A 17,265-nucleotide genomic window follows, 5' to 3' on the forward strand; every position below is an offset into this window, starting at 1 on the left:
CCAAACCGTGATTTCTACCAAAGCATTGCATTATTTTATTTTTTTTTACGATCAACAAGGGAGAAGACGTAACACAGTGCACCGATGCAGCAAAGCGACAGTAGACAACATGACACGTACAACATGAAAGCTAAACAAGAAACAAGGAATTACAAAAAATGACAATAGCTTACCAAGTGGCTGCATACCGGGTTGAATGTATCTACCCTGTAAACGAATCTACCGCTTCCTTTTCACAGGGTAAAACACCGGTCACATGTACACATAGCACACTCCTCTTTTTAAAGGGCCACAGCACTATTCCCCACTAATCTAACGTAAACATTTGATCAAACATGTAAATAAGAAATAACAATAAACAAATTACAGGAATCCACAGAAAACACAACAATGGGACTTTTCCCTCTTTATAACCCTGTGGCACCCTGAAGTGTCAGAGATTATACTGGCCAATGACAGTTGAAACAGATTTCCTCATACATAGGCTTGATATTATATAGAATATATTAGCAAAGAAAGTATTTCAGCTGCCATTTTAGTTGGGCTGAGGTTGGATACGTTTTTCATTTATACATTTAGTTAAAGGTGCACAAATTAACAACGTCTATCTTTAAATGTCTTTGTTCCCTACACAGTCCATGCTTTGAAGCTTACTTTCACTGTACACAGCAGATATGTCTTCAAATGCTGTCTAAACATCTTGTCTCGCAGTCCATACACAATAGGACTGACAAACCTGGGGAGGATGTAGATGATGATGTAGGAAACAAACATTATTTGTGCATGGTGTTTAGGGAACAAGTATTTCAAAGCACTTTTTATCACATGTCCTACATAGGTGAGCATACACAACAGCAGCTGAAAGCCATGCAACAGGATTGTATTTCTGGCCTTCTTTGTGTCCCCATTAGCTGATTTTGCTGATTTAGCAGCACAGAAAATCTTGATGTAAGTGTAGAGCAGAACGAGCCAAACGGCAATCTGGTAAATTATGTAGGAAACTTGCTTCTTTTCCAAGTGTATAGGATGTCTGAAGAGGTTATCCCTCTGACAAAAAATTGTGGAATAAAAAAACTCTACAGGCTCTGTTGCCAGAAAGACAAACACATTTGGCAGGATTGAGGCTGCAGTCATTGCCCAAATCCAACCAATCAGAATGTAAGTTCTTTTGATTGTGCAGAACTTAGCGTGCCTCAGTGGTAAACAGATAGCGATGTAGCACTCCACTGCCATCACAGCTAAATTTAATGGAGTGTTGTGGGTTGTGACGAGAGCAAAAGTAACAATGAGGCAACACAAAGAAACATTAATTTTGTAGAAGATGTAACTCAAGACAAACAGGGAGATTGTTGCAGTCAGCTGGATCATGTCGTTCACCACCAGGTGGATAAACAGGATGTAACGAGGATTCATATAAAATATCTGAAGGAGGAGAGAAGAAAAGAGAGGAATCAGTCAGTTGAAACACCTTATCCTTCTGTATAATTTTCATCCATCTATTTCTTTCTTTGAATATCAATAATTAGTATTATAAGATAAGATGTGATAAACCTGCATTGATACCAAGAGGAAAGAAATGAATACAAATAGAGATTGAAACAAGATAAAAATAAATACAACCCCAATTACAAAAACGCGCTTTGTAAAACGTCAATAAAAGCAAAATGCGTCCAGTTAAGCATGATTCCATATATTTACAAAAACAATAGGTTCCCAGTTTTAACATAAGATATACTGACTTCATACTGTATTCAGTTAACTTTTCTGTAAATTGAGTTGTAATCAGGTTTTACAAAACTAAAACAACAGTAATATAAGGGTAACAATACAATATACTATCAACATAGTTTATAAAATATATCATAATTGATATAGTATAATTTATAAAAGCATAGTTTAGAATATCTAATATAGTAAAGCATGGATATAGTACAATGTATATTAAATATAATTAATATAAGTCCGACCAACCAACAAACAATAAAAGGATTCTGACCTGATGTTTTCTAAAGGTGTGAATCAGGCTACCGTTGATGTAGTTGATAACAAGACCAAGAGCCAGGACAATCACATTTTTGGCTACAGCTGAGCTGTAGGAGTCTCGAGAGCTAAGAACAGTTGACACGTTGTTGCCATAAGATGAGGAATTCATTGAGCTGATTTAAAGATCCTGAAAAGTCTCTGCAACAGAGAAACATATTGGGTGTTGGTTCACTGCAAAATTAAAGTTTAATGTGTTCAACAACAACAACAAGAACAACCCACAATTTCATGAATATCTTGGTTAAGGATTCAAGGATGTGTATAGAGAATAAATCTACATGAATTAACTCATGTTTACTTTCAAGTGCCAAAACACTAACAACATGCTTTATTTTAACACCAGATATCAGTTTGGTGTAGATTGGTAGTAGATTATTTCAGAATGAGACTTTCAGACTTTCCAAGATAGTGGCAGATGATTTACAAGCCTGATTCCTAAAAAGTTGGCATGTAAAACGTAAATATAAACAGAATGAATCACACATCACAATTAGTTTATATATTTACACGAAACAAAAGTTTCAAAGTTTGAGCATTACACCCCTGATCTTTATACTGTATTTAATTGAATATATGTCATAAATAATTAGTAAATTTTCACATTTTGTTTTATTTAAATTTTAGACGATGCCCCAACTTTTTTTGGAGTCTGGGTTTTTATAAAATGAATAATGGCTGCTTCAGTTTCAGAATCCAGGTATTACTCATGCTGGCTCACTGCCACAATGTCATGACTTACGAGGAAACAGAACAAAGCTATGATTTATGCCATAGGTAACATCTTTTACTACTATGACAAGGACAGATCCCCAAAAGTCTGCCTGAAGAAGGCACATCACATAAACCTTTGTGTTCCATCAGACTTTTATCAGGTTAAGAATTTTGACTTGTCGTAGCAGAATGCATATTTATGACTAATAACATTAAATGTCCCAGTTTAATATCAGCACCATGAAGTGGGACAGCCTATTACACCTGTAGTTTTCCTGCATTTTGCATAGCAAATGTGTTCGGTGAAAAGGGGTTATTTTCTAAACGTTAACGGTTATTGGTGGAGCACCAAAACAAACAATTGATAGTTTGAAAGTTATTTAAAAGTCATAACACAGTCTTTGTACTGTATTCCACTGAATGTTGTCTTCTGATTCACCATCCTGATTTTCTTTCAAAAATCAAGGTTGTACCTGAAAGGGAATCTTTTTGTCTTTCCTAAATACTCAATTTTCAACAAATTTCAAAATCGTCAACAAATGTTAGATGAAATGATATTAATATATTTCATTTAGGAATTTAAGCTCATGTTTCTTTTTTTTTTTCAAATGCATTATTTTCCAGAAAACATGAGAAAACGTTTTGGTATGCATTCAATATACATAATCATATGTCCATATAGTTTGTAATGACTTTAATTCTGTACAACATAATACAGTACTGTACAAATACACTGTGATGCCATCAAAAGTGTTCCTACCTTCAGTTGTACACTTCAGCCTCCACTCTCACCAGTCATGAAATAAGTCTTGAGGTTTTTTCACCTCTTTATATCAAGCAAGATGATGAATTAGAACTGAAGCATATCAGAGAATCGTAACAGGCCCACGGCCTGTCAGTCAAAACAAGAAAAGCACCTCTTTCTACTCCCATCAGTGTTTTTTAACACTTTGACATACAGCCTTTACATTCATGTATCTTCATTCAACTTCCATATTTTAAGATAGCTGCATTTACTTAGACACAAAATAAAAACAAACAAAACATAGCACTTCGAACAGGTATGCTTCTCCTGTTAAAGAAAATGGTAATCTATATACAATGGAGTATCGTTTGTAATTGGTGCAAATTAAAGGACATATATAGAAAAGCAATATGAATCTGACAAGATCGGAATCTGCATTGTCCACAAAGACTAGTTATCCACTTCTTCGTCCGTTAAATCTAAGTCTTTAATGTAGCTGATGAAAGGGCTCCATATGTCCTCAAATACATGCTGTTTAGCCTTTAATATTGTTATTATCTCTAAAAGAAGGCCTGCTAACATCTGTCTTATCCATTGAGTAGTACTTGGTCTATAAATCTTTTTCCACAATAATGCAACACATTCCTTAGCATAGATCAAGCTGAGGACTATAAATGTCTGCTCATTCGTACTATAGTTATGTTTCTTTGGGTATAAGCCAAACAAAAAGTTTAGGGTCCAGTAAAATTTGTTTTGAAATAATCTTCTCGACTATAGCTCTTACCTCTTTCCAGAATATTTAAATCTCTCTGCATTACCAAATGCAGTGAAACAAAGTTCCTCTGGATTCCTTACATTTTGTGCATACATCTGGTACATTTTTATTATATATATATATATATATATTCAAATCCATCAGTGTCACATATGTCCGCATTAACTTACTCTATAAGTTTAAGATGTGTACTTATAGACATAGTGTGAGACTTATGCTACCTATACACCAGAAGACTTTGAAAAGATTTGGAAAGACTCCTGCAAAACTATCAGCTCACACCTGCTCACATCTAAAGACAACTGTTGAGAGTTTTTAGTCCCAGCCTAGTCTCAGACTGAGATTCTACAAAGACTGTGAATCTTGCAGGATCACTATTTACAAGACTACAACTAGATTTCCTTTAGCATTTTTTACCTACCATGCAATTTCTGTGTGTGCAGTGGTTTGTGTTGAAAAAAAAGCAACAAAAAGAAGAGGAGAAGACGCCACAAAATGCCCCTCACAAAGCTGAAAAGGGGTTTCTGTTTTTCTGACATGAAAAGTTGACTATTTTACAGTAAAATAGATATAAGGAAGAATAAAGGAAAGGAAACTGTAGAAAAGAATTCATGATATACATTTATGTCCTATTTAATTATTTGTTTAATTGAATAATTATACTTATCAGCTCTATCAACATCTCAACAAAACACTATCATTTAGTTAATCACACATTCATCATCAATTATTACTTATTTATGTATACATTTATTTATACATTTTAACTGGGTCTGCTTACTGTTCTTTTTACTAAGAAACAGCGCCACCAAAATCCCGCTTGTGGCCATAAATATATTACATCTCTATATTTGTATTTAGGATTGAGTTTTCTGACATTATTGTGATGTTACTTTTTCCTGTCGAAGTGGTTTTTCTGCCGGTCTGGACCTGCTCATCTATTGGCTGTTGATTGTGTTACGTCACTGCGACTCGCGATAATATCAAACACGTTTGATATGATCGCAAACCCAAGACTAGGAAAAGACTGATAAGAAACAGCGCCGATTACTACCTTACACTTAACGATCGGGATGACAGGAGCGCGCTGTGACTCCAGTAAGACTCCTAGATTTACTAAAGACTTTCAGTTTTTAGTCTGGGACTGTGAAAATCGTTTGGTGTAAGCCCAGCATTAGTGTCAGGGCCGGGTTAGGTGGACTCAGGAGCAGGGAAGGAGGCAGAGGCAGTGGTCAGGTAACAAGAGTGTTTATTGTAAATGGTAAGGTGGGGAGATTGGTGTCGGCAGATGCAGGTGGGTAGGAAGCTAGGCAGGGAATGGGATCAGGCTGGAGGTGCAGGCAGGCGTCCGGGCGGAGGATGTTGCTGGGGTGCAAAAAGGAAAAAGGGTTAGGTCTCAAGAGGCAGGACAAAAAACAGGAATAGTTAAATCTTCCCAAAAACAGGGCCCACCGGGCTTGACGAGCATCCAGACGCTTAGCTGTCTGGATGTATGAGAGGTTTTTATGGTCGGTCCACACTATGAACGGATGCTCTGCACCCTCCAGCCAGTGCCGCCATTCCTCCAACGCCAAAACCACAGCCAGCAGCTCCCGATTTCCCATCATAGTTCCTCTCTGGGGGGTCAAGTTTATGGGAGAAAAGGGCACATGGATGCAGCTTGTTATCTTTGGGTGAGCGTTGAGAAAGGACTGCACCTACCCCAGTGTCGGAAGCATCCACCTCAACCACAAACTGCAGTGACCGGTCAGGATGGATGAGGATGGGAGAGGAGATGGACTGGCACTTCAGCTCAGAGAAGGCTGCCTCGGCTTCCGGAGTCCAACAGAACGGAACTGTTGGAGATGTGAGTGCAGATAGGGGGGCAGCTTTGCTCCTGTAATTCTTCACGAACCTTCTGTAGAAGTTGGCGAAACCATTGAAGCGCTGAAGCTGCTTACGGGTGGTGGGAGTTGGCCAGTCAGCGACAGCAGAGACCTTTGATGGGTCCATTCGGAGCTCACCTTCCGAAATGATGAAGCCGAGAAAGGAGGTAGAGGTGGCATGAAACTCACATTTCTCGGCTTTGACGAACAACTTGTTCTCCAGCAGGCGCTGCAGCACAGTGCGGACATGAATCTGGTGTTCCTGGAGAGATTGAGCGTAAATCAGGATATCATCCAGGTAAACGAACACAAACCGGCCAAGCATGTCACGAAGCACGTCATTCACTAAGGCCTGGAAGACTGCTGGGGCGTTGGTCAGGCCAAAAGTCATTACTAAATACTCTAAATGACCTTAAGGGGTGTTGAAAGCAGTCTTCCATTCATCACCCTCTCTTATGCGCAGCAGATGGTATGCATTGCGCAGGTCTAGGGTGGTGAAGACGGTGGCGCCTTGGAGAGGAACAAAAGCAGAGTCAATGAGAGGCAGGGGATATTTGTTCTTGACTGTGATGTTGTTAAGTCCTCTGAAGTCAATACAAGGTGTCAGTGTGCCATCTTTCTTCCCCACAAAAAAAAAAAATCCTGCACCTACCGGGGAGGACGACGGGGGGATGATCCCGGCCGCCAGAGACTCCTGTATGTAACTCTCCATTACTTGCTGTTCTGGATGGGAGAGGTTATACAGTTTGCTACTGGGAAGAGGAGCTCCAGGCAGAAGCTCAGTAGCTCAAGAGCCTGTTCTTTGCTGAAGACTGGGGCCAGGTCATGATAGGCCTCGGGGACAGATGACAGATCTACAGGTTCAATTACAGGCGGGGGGTCAAATGAGGAGGTTAGAGCAGAGCGAAGACAGTGAGAGTGACAGTAAGGACTCCAAGAACGCACTTTACCTGTGGCCCAATCAAAGTGAGGGTTATGGAGCCTTAACCAGGGAAACCCCAAGATCAGGGGAACATGAGAAGAGTCAATAACAAAAAAAGTGATTACCGGACAGCTGTACAGACACAGGAGCTGTCTTGTGGTTGATAGTGGACAGTAGCATACCATTAAGGGCTTTGTTTCCAGTGGAACATCAAACTGTCTTGATGCCCAACTGCTGGCAAACGGCAATGTCAATAAGGCTTACATCAGCCCCTGAGTCAAGTAGCGCGGTGAGGGGAAGGGACTGTCCTCGCCACAGGAGGGCAGCATCGAGCAGGGGCCGGTCTGGGGGAGAAGGGCTGACTACACTGCTCGACAGTATTTCTCCCACTACTGACGAGCCGGACCTTTTGCCGGACGGATGGGACAAGTAGCAATAAAGTGACCAGCTTGGCCACAGTACAGACAGGACTGAGCCCGAATCCTGCGGGCTTTCTCCTCGGGGTACAGGTGGATGCCATCTATTTGCATCGGCTCAGGCTCGGGACTCCTCGGCTTCTCCCGGTGATCCTTGCGAGGGCTCTGCACTTCTCGGCCGGGGCCGTGGAAGGTTCGCTGCTGAGAGCGAAAAGTGGAGGAAGCAGCTGGCTCGGAACGCCACAGGTATAGTTGGTCACTCACTTTGATGGCTGCTTGTATGGCCTCGTCCAATGTAGTGTGTTCCCGCCTGAGTGCAATCTCCCTGACGACATCATAGTTGAGCCCGTTCAGGAAAGCGGTGATGAGCGCTGAGTCGTTCCACCCCGACTCCACTGCAGCACTTTGGAAACGGCTCACAAACTCCCGGACAGACAGCCGTCCTTGGCGGATCCTGGAAAGCTGCAGACCGGCTTGCTGACCCTGCATAGGATGGTCATACACCCGCTTGAGCTCCCCAGCAAAGGCATCAGCGGACATGGCGAAAGGGGAGTTCTGCTCGAAGAGGGCGTTGTAAAAACTCAGCGGGGGACCCTCCAACAGGTTAACGAGGTAAGCCACCTTAGCCACTTCACTGGCAAAACGGAGGGGTTGAGCATTGAAACTCAAGTGGCACTGTGTGAGAAATTGGCGACATGTATTGGGATCACCTGAGTATTTTGCTGGAGGGGGAGTATCGGGTTCGGGACCGGCTGGGGTATTGACTAGAGCTGGTTGGGCTGCTGGAGGTCGTTCATCTGGCGGCGGAATGATGGGGAGAGGGGCAGCATTCAGCCGATCGGTGAGGGCAGCCAAGGCAGCGGAGATCTGAGTCAGCTGGGTTGTGACTTCCCGCAGGCCTGTATCGAGATGCCCCAGATGCGCTCCCTAGATGGCAATTGTCTTCTCGAGTGCCTCCTGCTCTGCAGAGTCCATAGTGGCTGGATTATACTGTCAGGGCCGGGTTAGGTGGACTCAGGAGCAGGGAAGGAGGCAGAGGCAGTGGTCAGGTAACAAGAGTGTTTATTGTAAATGGTAAGGTGGGGAGATTGGCGTCGGCAGATGCAGGTGGGTAGGAAGCTAGGCAGGGAATGGGATCAGGCTGGAGGTGCAGGCAGGCGTCCGGGCGGAGGATGTTGCTGGGGTGCAAAAAGGAAAAAGGGTTAGGTCTCAAAAGGCAGGACAAAAAACAGGAATACAGGTCAGGTAATGTTAAGAGAGCTAGAGACTAACTGTGTAGAGTCTTTAATCCAGCGCTGACTGATTGTGGCCCAGGATCTTAAATAGTGTGGGTGATGATCTGATGAGCAGCAGCTGAGAGGCCCCGGCTCCAGCACAGCAGGCTCCCATCAGCAATCAGGCTTGCACACACAGACTAGGGAGCAGGGGGAGGAGGCATGACACTTAGCACAGGCTGCTTTCCAATCCCCATCCGAAACTTCTGATTGCAAGTCTACCTTCCATGCATTCAACTCATACTGTGCATTTTCTGATGAATAAGATGTCAGCAACCTGTACATTTCTGATATGATACCCTTTTTGAACTGTTCTTCATCATCATTTTTTCCAATGATGAATGTGGAGGTCTAGTAAGTAAATTATTTTGATTTGCTTTAACAAAGCTTCTAAGCTGAAGCTAAAAAAAAGTGTTTCCTGTTGAGGCCAAACTTTTCAAGCACAACTTCTCGAATTACATCATATCTAAGTCTGTCAAGTAAAGGTCTTGGTCCATTTTAAGTCCCTTAGAGTGCCACAATTTAAACATTGCATCCGCTCTCCCTGGTACAAAAAACGATTACCCTATACTGGACTATATTGAGATAATGTATAGCATACATTATCTAAATATAGTCCAGTATAGGGTAATCGTTTTTTTGTAATACATTGTATGCTGTTCCTTTAAGTATTTTTTGAACATCATACCATATCTTTAACATATGCTTTACTATTGGGTTTTTAGATTGTTTCTTTAATCTTTTTACTGTGTCTTGTGTATGTATGAGGGAAGAGGCAATGCCAGACCGTGAGACTCCATTTCAGTCCCATGTGGAGGCATAGTTATATAGAAGATTATCTTCAATTGATTTCAATTTGATATGAATGAAATAACATCATCAGCATATAAGGATATTCTATGTTCTGTCTGCCCAAATGTTATACCACAAAATTGCTGATATGAACACACTCAGATTGCGAGAGGTTCAATTGCTAGTATGAACAATAAAGAGAGAGAAAAAGAGATAGTGGGCAACCTTTTGGCACCCTTTACTTATTTTTTATTGGTTTATTGGTAACTGCATGACTTTTTAAAAACTCAGGTTATATGAGCAAGTCAAGGCGAGTTTATTATATGATTAAAATCACGCATTGAGAAGCCAAATAACAACAAGCCAAGAAAAGTAATGGACGGCAAACATCAATCCATCCATTCGTTTTTGCCACAGATTATTACAGTTTTTGTGCTAATTTAACAATTTTGAATTGACAAAAAAATCGTCATTAACCCCTCATAAATGCTACAGTAACACACCATGACCTTGAGAAACAAAAAAAAAATCCATACTGGGATTTTGTTTGAAAAACTGAATTGCATTTTTTGGTGATCAAATGTCCAGCACGTCTGGTGTGTAAACTGTTGAAAAACCCTCTTATTGTCATTATAGTGTGAAAAGCCATCTATCCTCTGAATGCTCAAGGTCTCTAGTTGGTGGTTGTAAAGTTTCATGAGGCTGTGATTATCCTTGAGGTCACAGCAGCTCATTTTATACACTGAGCTCAAGTTTCTTTGACTAAGATCATCACACATGAATGAAACTGGACTCATCGAATCCACAAGAGTCCAAGTTTTCCAATGATTCCCAATGTGTACAGTTCCAAGACTGTTTAGGGACCCTAGAGATTATACAGATATCACAAGGTGAGAGGTCAAGGGACCCAATTAAAATGGTCTTGTTATGTTTCCCTCACGACAATTTAACCAAACCTTTAAACCATGACAAACCAGCATTCAATACCAACATTAATTTAGTGTTTTTCGTTTTGTTTTTATCAGTTTCATATTTTATTTTAAATTAGATGTCACCCTCATTTTCCAACAACATGGGAATAAACTTTTTTTTTTGGGATGTCATGCCTGGATGGGAGTTTACTTTACAAAGATACCTTTTGATGTACTTCCGGAATGTTTTGTCTCGTAGGCCATAGACAATAGGACTAAAAAGGCGTGGGAGGCGTGGGTGGTTTGTGATAAAGGCAACAAACCTTATGGTTATTACACCTTCTGGTGAGATGTATGATCAATGTGATTATAGTAGATAAAGTAGGACCACATTCTTAACAATTCTGGTCATGAAGAGTAATGACGAAACAAAACACTTAAAAAGTATTTATTCATACTTGAACACCAAAGGTACTTTAAAAGGTGGAATGGCTAGGTAGTCGCACAAACACTCATTTTTATAAGTTCATTTTCCTAAACACCCTCAACTGCAGGATGAGTAATGATAATGATATTTGAAACAGTTTAACCTGGTCTTCCAGAAAGGGGAAAATCAGGGATCGTGATGTAACATAATGTGATACTATTTTAAGTTGATAAATTTGGTGTATGAAGAGATAAATGAACAATTAACACAAGGATGCGGGATTCAATCTAGGGAAAAAGCATTTTTAAAATTCTTTTTTTAAATTATTATTATACTAGGACTTTAATGTGCGCTGTCTTTTACATACCAGACACTGTTTCAGGTATGTCCTGAAAGTTTTGTCTCGCATGCCATAGATAATAGGGCTAATGGATCGTGGCAGGATCTGTACAATAATATAACAGGCAAATAGAGAGTCTGTGTAATTCTGAGGGAACCACTGCAGCAGAGCCTGTTTCAACTGGGGGGCTGCATATGATGTCATACACAGCAGCAGCTGAAGCCCATGTAGAAGGATAGTATTTCTGGCCTTTTTAGTATCTTTGCTAGCTGTTTTTGCAGTGAACAGAATTCTGAAGTACGTGTAAACAATAGTGAACCAGACTATAACTAGAAAGACTGAATATGTGATATCTCTCTTCTTGATGATGAGGGGATTTGGGAAGACAGTTTGTCTGAGGCAGAAGACTCTGGAATGAAAGAAGCCCAGCTGCTCTGTGGCCAAAGTGATGAACAGATCAGAGAGAACAGACAACATGCTCGTTGACCAGATCAAACCAATCAGCATCAACGTTCTCTTGACTGTACAAATCTGCACGTGGCGAAGAGGGAGGCAGATGGCGATGTAGCACTCTACCGCCATGCAGGCCAGGTTCAAAGGGGTGTTTTCAGTGGTGAAAAGAGCAAGTAAGATGAAGGTGGAGCAGAGGGAGACATTTATTTTGTAGATGGTGTAGCTGATGACAAACAGGGTAACGGACAGGGTTACTTGGATCATGTCGTTGATCACCAGGTGAATGAAAAGGATGTATCGAGGATTCCTGTAGAATATCTGGAGAGTGGGAAGAAAAGCACACAGGAGGAGAGTAAAGGTTTGAGCATTAGTCTTGAAAATAGTACATCATGTTGAAAAGGTAAATTGGGGGATTATAACCACTTCTTATTTAGCTAGCTACTAAATACCTTAAACATATTTAAGTTGTGATTTTTATGTAAAGACAGGTTTTGTTTGTTTGCTGCTTCAGTGCTCCAGCTCAGTTCAACCCGTTCCAGATCTTTGAATTGTCCAGTGGTTCCTAATAGGGCTGTAACAATTCATTTATTTGTGATGAACCAACATGGTCTGTTGCTCGCAGCTGCAGGCAGAATGCACACCATCTAGCTTGGTGCTTGCATCAATCTAATTACCAAAATTCAAAAGTACACAAGTAACAGTTTTACCTGGAAACGTTTACCCATAGTCTGCATTATACTTGTAGCTGTACATAAAAGTCATGGTTTGATTTTTACCCCAGTTCAGCAAAGGCCGGTACAGTTTTATTCCTAGATGCATGTTTTATACCTACCAGGATTTTGTCTGTCTTTGAGGCTTGTACGAATGTATGTTCAAAATAAATGAAAATAAATACATTCTTTTGTATTTTTTTTTAAGCTGTACCAAACTCTCACCAAACCGTGAATCGAAACTCTAGTACATATCAAACTGTGACTTCTGTGCATCCTTATGACCCTATCTCCTGATTGGTTCGGACAAAACAAAGCTCCCACACAGCAAGGATTATGAGCATGATGTAAAGCTATATTACTGAAGTGAAAGGAAACAGCAGTTCATTAGAAATGTTTTATAAGCTCCTATAAGTGAAATGAATATCAGACCTGGTGTTTGCAGAAGGTGTGAATAAGGCCTGCATTGATGTGGTTGATGGAGATTCCGACAACCACAACAATCACATTCTTGACCACAGCTTTTGTGAAGGAGTCTCGATATTGTAAAACCACCGTCACATTGGCAGATGAAGCGTTCATCTTTTGCAACTGAAAAGACAAACATTTCTTGAGTTATTAGACAAACTTTACAGCAATTATAGACCATAGAAAAATTACCCAAAAGCACAAATTTAAGGGGACCTGCCTGTGAAAAACCTCCGAGGACCAGATACCCAATGAAGGTCATTTAATTCTGACATTTATAGTTTGAAGTAGTTGATCAGAATGGTGCATTTGCATTGAAGCCAATGGTATGTGTTCTAATGAATTATCCTTTCAATTTTATACACATTATAAGCCCTTTGTAGGTTATGCTAAATTTTAGATAATTATGTTCAAAATACTAAAACATAGAGAGCCTTGTGTACGTATGTTACAGAAAACAAACATATTTGAATACTTAGATCCAGCTTCACACTAAATCAAAAATAAATGTGAGAACTATGGCATTTTAAAAGATGGACGATACATCTGTAATGACATTTATGTCTGGTTTTTAAAGCCCCTGAAAATGTTGTATTCTATTAATTTACCATTTGTACTTGATTAATTAATGCCTGAAGTCATGTTTTTCAAACTGTTTTTTCCCCAGTTTGGAACATATTTCTTTTTTGATTGAAGCTATTTAAAACATTTCAAAAGTGGTCTGCAGATTAAAAAAAAAATCATATTGAACAATCAAAAAAAATAAAGTGAAAAATACACCCCAAACAAGTATTCTGTATACCAAGGTCATAGAGTTCAGTCAGAACACAGTTACAGCTTGAGAGCAAGTTCTTACCTCTGTGAATGGAGGACAGGACATAAAAGATATGCTTCCATGAGGTCTCAAACTTTATATGTTACAAATGTCCCGTGTGTGTGTGTGTGTGTGTGTGTGCGCGCTCGCATGCGTCTTTGTGTGTGTGTTCAGAGATTTGTACAGCTTTTTTACAAATGTGTTTTACTTTTGTGAACATAAAAGTGAATACTTAAACACCTGCAAATCTACACTGGCACAACCATAAATATGAAAAATTAAAAATTAAGTGTCTGCATCTATGTACAAACATTGAATACATGGTGGACAATATTTCGTGATTTAATAGTCATAGGCAATGAAAAAAAAAAGCTGTACATTTATATAGACACACCAAAGGTACAATAGTAGGTCCACTGAAAATGTTATTTCAGTGTTGAAGTAATAGTAAGTGTTGATGATGATAATATTTGAGTTAGTTTGATATATATGAATGTTTTTCTCCATAAACATTTATTTTCTTATTCATTGAACAGATTTATAACCGTTTCCTAGGAGTAAGAGGAAAAATGCAAAATGTTAAAGGATTTTTTTCAAGCTTTTTTGATATGGGGACACATTTCAGTAGTTACAAAAAATATATCCAGCTGTAATGCTTAACACAACATTTGTTTAACATTGTATTTCATAGACTGAACAAAAATGAAAAAAGTCAGTACCAATAACTTAATTCCGACTAGCTCAAAGCTTTAAAGCTGTGTTTGTAATGTTGACACTTACATTTTTAATCAACATTCAAAAGCTGCCTAGACTTTTTTTTTGTATATATGATGTGACTGTATATAAAGATGGACGACATGTCAGCTCCCTGCTAGTGAGGCATAAAAAAGTCAACGTTTATTAGCAGCAACCAGATGAACCATAAATTAAATTTACTCACTCAAATTGATGAAAAACTTTATTCACATTGAATATTTAGTTTGAGGATTTTTTAAATGTCTGATGAAGACGTCATTAAATATTATTACGTTTTTGTATCTGACTCATTGTAAAAGTTCTCAACATTTCTGAAATGATGCTGCATGAACTGATTCTTACTTTGGGCTCATTTTACATACCAGATACCGTTTCAGGTACGTCCTGAAAGTCTTGTCTCGTATGCCATAGATGATTGGGCTAATGGATCGTGGCAGGACCTGTATTATAATATAACAGGCAAATAAAGAGTCTGTGTAATTCTTAGGGAACCACTGCAGCAGAGCCTCTTTCAACTGGGGGGCAATATATGTTGCCATACAAAGCATAACCTGAAACCCATGGAGGAGGATAGTGTTTCTGGCTTTTTTAGCGTCTTTGCTAGCTGTTTTTGCAGTGAAAAGGATTATGAAGTATGTGTAAACAATAGTGATCCAAACTATAACAAGAAACACTGAATATGTGATATCTCTCTTCTTGCTGATGTGGGGATTTGGGAAGACATTTTTCTGGAGACAGAAGACTCTGGAATAAAAGAAGTCCAGCTGCTCTGTGGCCAAAGTGATGAACAGATCAGGAAGAGCAAAACACATGCTCGTCGACCAGATCAAACCAATCAGCATCAACGTTCTCTTGACTGTACAGATCTGAACGTGACGGAGAGGAAGACAGATGGCGATGTAGCACTCTACCGCCATGCAGGCCAGGTTCAGAGGGGTGTTTTGAGTGACAAAAACAGAGAGCAGGATTAAACTGGAGCAGAGGGAGACATTTATTTTAAAGAGGACGTAGCTTATGATGAACATGGTGACAGTCACCGTCACTTGGATCATGTCGTTGACCACCAGATGAATGAAAAGTATATATCGAGGATTCCTGTAGAAGATCTGTAGAGTGGGAAAGAAATCACACAGAAAGGAAGTGAATGTTTGAAACCTGCATGAGATCAGAGTCTTAAAACACTAAAACGTAGATGCACATATATACTGTATAAATGTATATAACTAACTCAGGATGTGAAAATATTTCTGGATTAAATTCAAAACTAACCCACACCATAGGACTGAACATGCTGCTTTTTAAAGCAACATGCGATTAAAGCACTTTTTAAAGCACATTTTTCTATGAAACTGCTGATAACTTCATGATCAGCTTCGACGTGTGACATGAATATCAGACCTGGTGTTTGCAGAAGGTGTGAATGAGGCCTGCATTGATGTAGTTGATGGAGATCCCGAGAACCACAACGATCACATTTTTGACCACAGCTTTAGTGAAGGAGTCCCGATACTGTAAAACCACCGTCACATTGGCAGACGACACGTTCATCTCTTGAAACTGAGAAGAAAAGAAACATTGTCTTTAGTTATCAGTAAATATATATAATAATTATAGACTTTAGCAAATAAAGTAAGACAGAGACAGAAACTTTCTGCAGATCAGAGACACTTTGATCAAAGAAGGTAAAACAATATCTCATTAATAATATATAAATATCCGACATTTTTAGTTAAAGTATGTTCAGAATGTATCTGCCATTGCCATGTTGTTGTTTTTTGCAAAGGTGCATGCATATAAGAGGAGGCCCACTGCTCAGGCCCAGAGGTTGACATTTTTTCTAGCCATGGTTATGCTGTTTCCATACAGGTGCAGGTGTTGTAATCTGCAGTGTAACAGGAGGTCATAGTGAGCAAAATGTGACAGGAGCAAAAAAAATCCCTAAAAGTATTTCAGAGGGCAAAGTTTTGACCAATTTGATGCTACATTCAAGAGGTTTACACTGTGATTGTGATTTCTGTGAATCTTGAAAAACATTTTTTTCCACCAAGTTACTCGTGCAAGACTCATTATTTAAATAATAAATAACAATTCAGTAAGTGCATATTTCTATATTTATTTCTGACATTTTGTTTAACAAAGTCAATGTTTAAGTCAGGCCTGATGTCGTCTTACACATTAAATAATGTCCACAATCACTTCCACACAGTGAGGCTTAAGGCTTATTAATTACACACTGATATGAGTTCTGTACCCAGAGCCCAGGTATCTGTACTGGGACTGAAAAAGCATGAAACAGCTCAACAACAACAACAGCATGAGAAAGAAACTCACTTCATCATCAACTTCAAAACTAACCAAAACCAAACCCTCATAGGGTTTTCGTGTTATAGCTGAGAACAAAATCCAAATACAATATTTAAACACAATTCTCCTACAGCGTTACATATTTTGCTTTTAGAATGAGCTGAAGAGTATTGTCTTTCAAACTGTCCATGTATCAGTATGAGAACCATTTTTCCTTCCTTTAAACTGATTTGAATCAGCACTATGAGGCTCAGGAAACTCAAAATATAAAAGGTTCACACTGAACAATAATAATAAATATGAGATAGTCTGGTCAGAATATGGTTCAAAGCTGTCATGAAGTTCATACCAGGAGGTTCTTACCTCAGTTAAAGCATGTAGAACAGGACACCAACGATTCCAACAGGATATCACATGCTTTATTTGTGGAAAATGTCCCAGAGGTTGTGTGTGTGTGTGTGTGTGTGTGTGTGTGTGTGTGCGTGTGTGTGTGTGTGTGCGTGTGCGCCTAGATTTAGTATTATATGAATGTTTTTGCT

At 39.4% G+C, this 17,265-nt stretch overlaps 3 protein-coding genes across 3 annotated transcripts; all 3 read right to left on the reverse strand.

The window, feature by feature from the left end:
• Nucleotides 1–627: 627 nt before the first annotated feature.
• LOC131968104 (odorant receptor 131-2-like) lies at nt 628–2,152 on the reverse strand. Its single transcript, XM_059328849.1, has 2 exons — nt 1,997–2,152; nt 628–1,422 (listed from the first exon to the last, which is right to left on the reverse strand). The coding sequence occupies exons 1-2, from the start codon at nt 2,150–2,152 to the stop codon at nt 628–630; spliced, it is 951 nt and encodes a 316-aa protein (XP_059184832.1).
• A 9,063-nt stretch (nt 2,153–11,215) lies between these two features.
• Nucleotides 11,216–12,966, reverse strand: LOC131968105 (odorant receptor 131-2-like). Its single transcript, XM_059328850.1, has 2 exons — nt 12,817–12,966; nt 11,216–11,992 (listed from the first exon to the last, which is right to left on the reverse strand). The coding sequence occupies exons 1-2, from the start codon at nt 12,964–12,966 to the stop codon at nt 11,216–11,218; spliced, it is 927 nt and encodes a 308-aa protein (XP_059184833.1).
• A 1,794-nt stretch (nt 12,967–14,760) lies between these two features.
• On the reverse strand, nt 14,761–16,839 carry LOC131968893 (odorant receptor 131-2-like). The gene is made up of 3 exons (XM_059329946.1): nt 16,778–16,839; nt 15,821–15,979; nt 14,761–15,528 (listed from the first exon to the last, which is right to left on the reverse strand). Exons 2-3 carry the CDS (start codon nt 15,968–15,970, stop codon nt 14,761–14,763), a joined length of 918 nt encoding a protein of 305 aa, XP_059185929.1. The 5' UTR covers nt 15,971–15,979; nt 16,778–16,839.
• Between the last annotated feature and the right edge of the window lie 426 nt (nt 16,840–17,265).

This window comes from Centropristis striata, chromosome 3 (genome assembly GCF_030273125.1).
Source record: "Centropristis striata isolate RG_2023a ecotype Rhode Island chromosome 3, C.striata_1.0, whole genome shotgun sequence".
NCBI lineage: Eukaryota > Metazoa > Chordata > Actinopteri > Perciformes > Serranidae > Centropristis > Centropristis striata.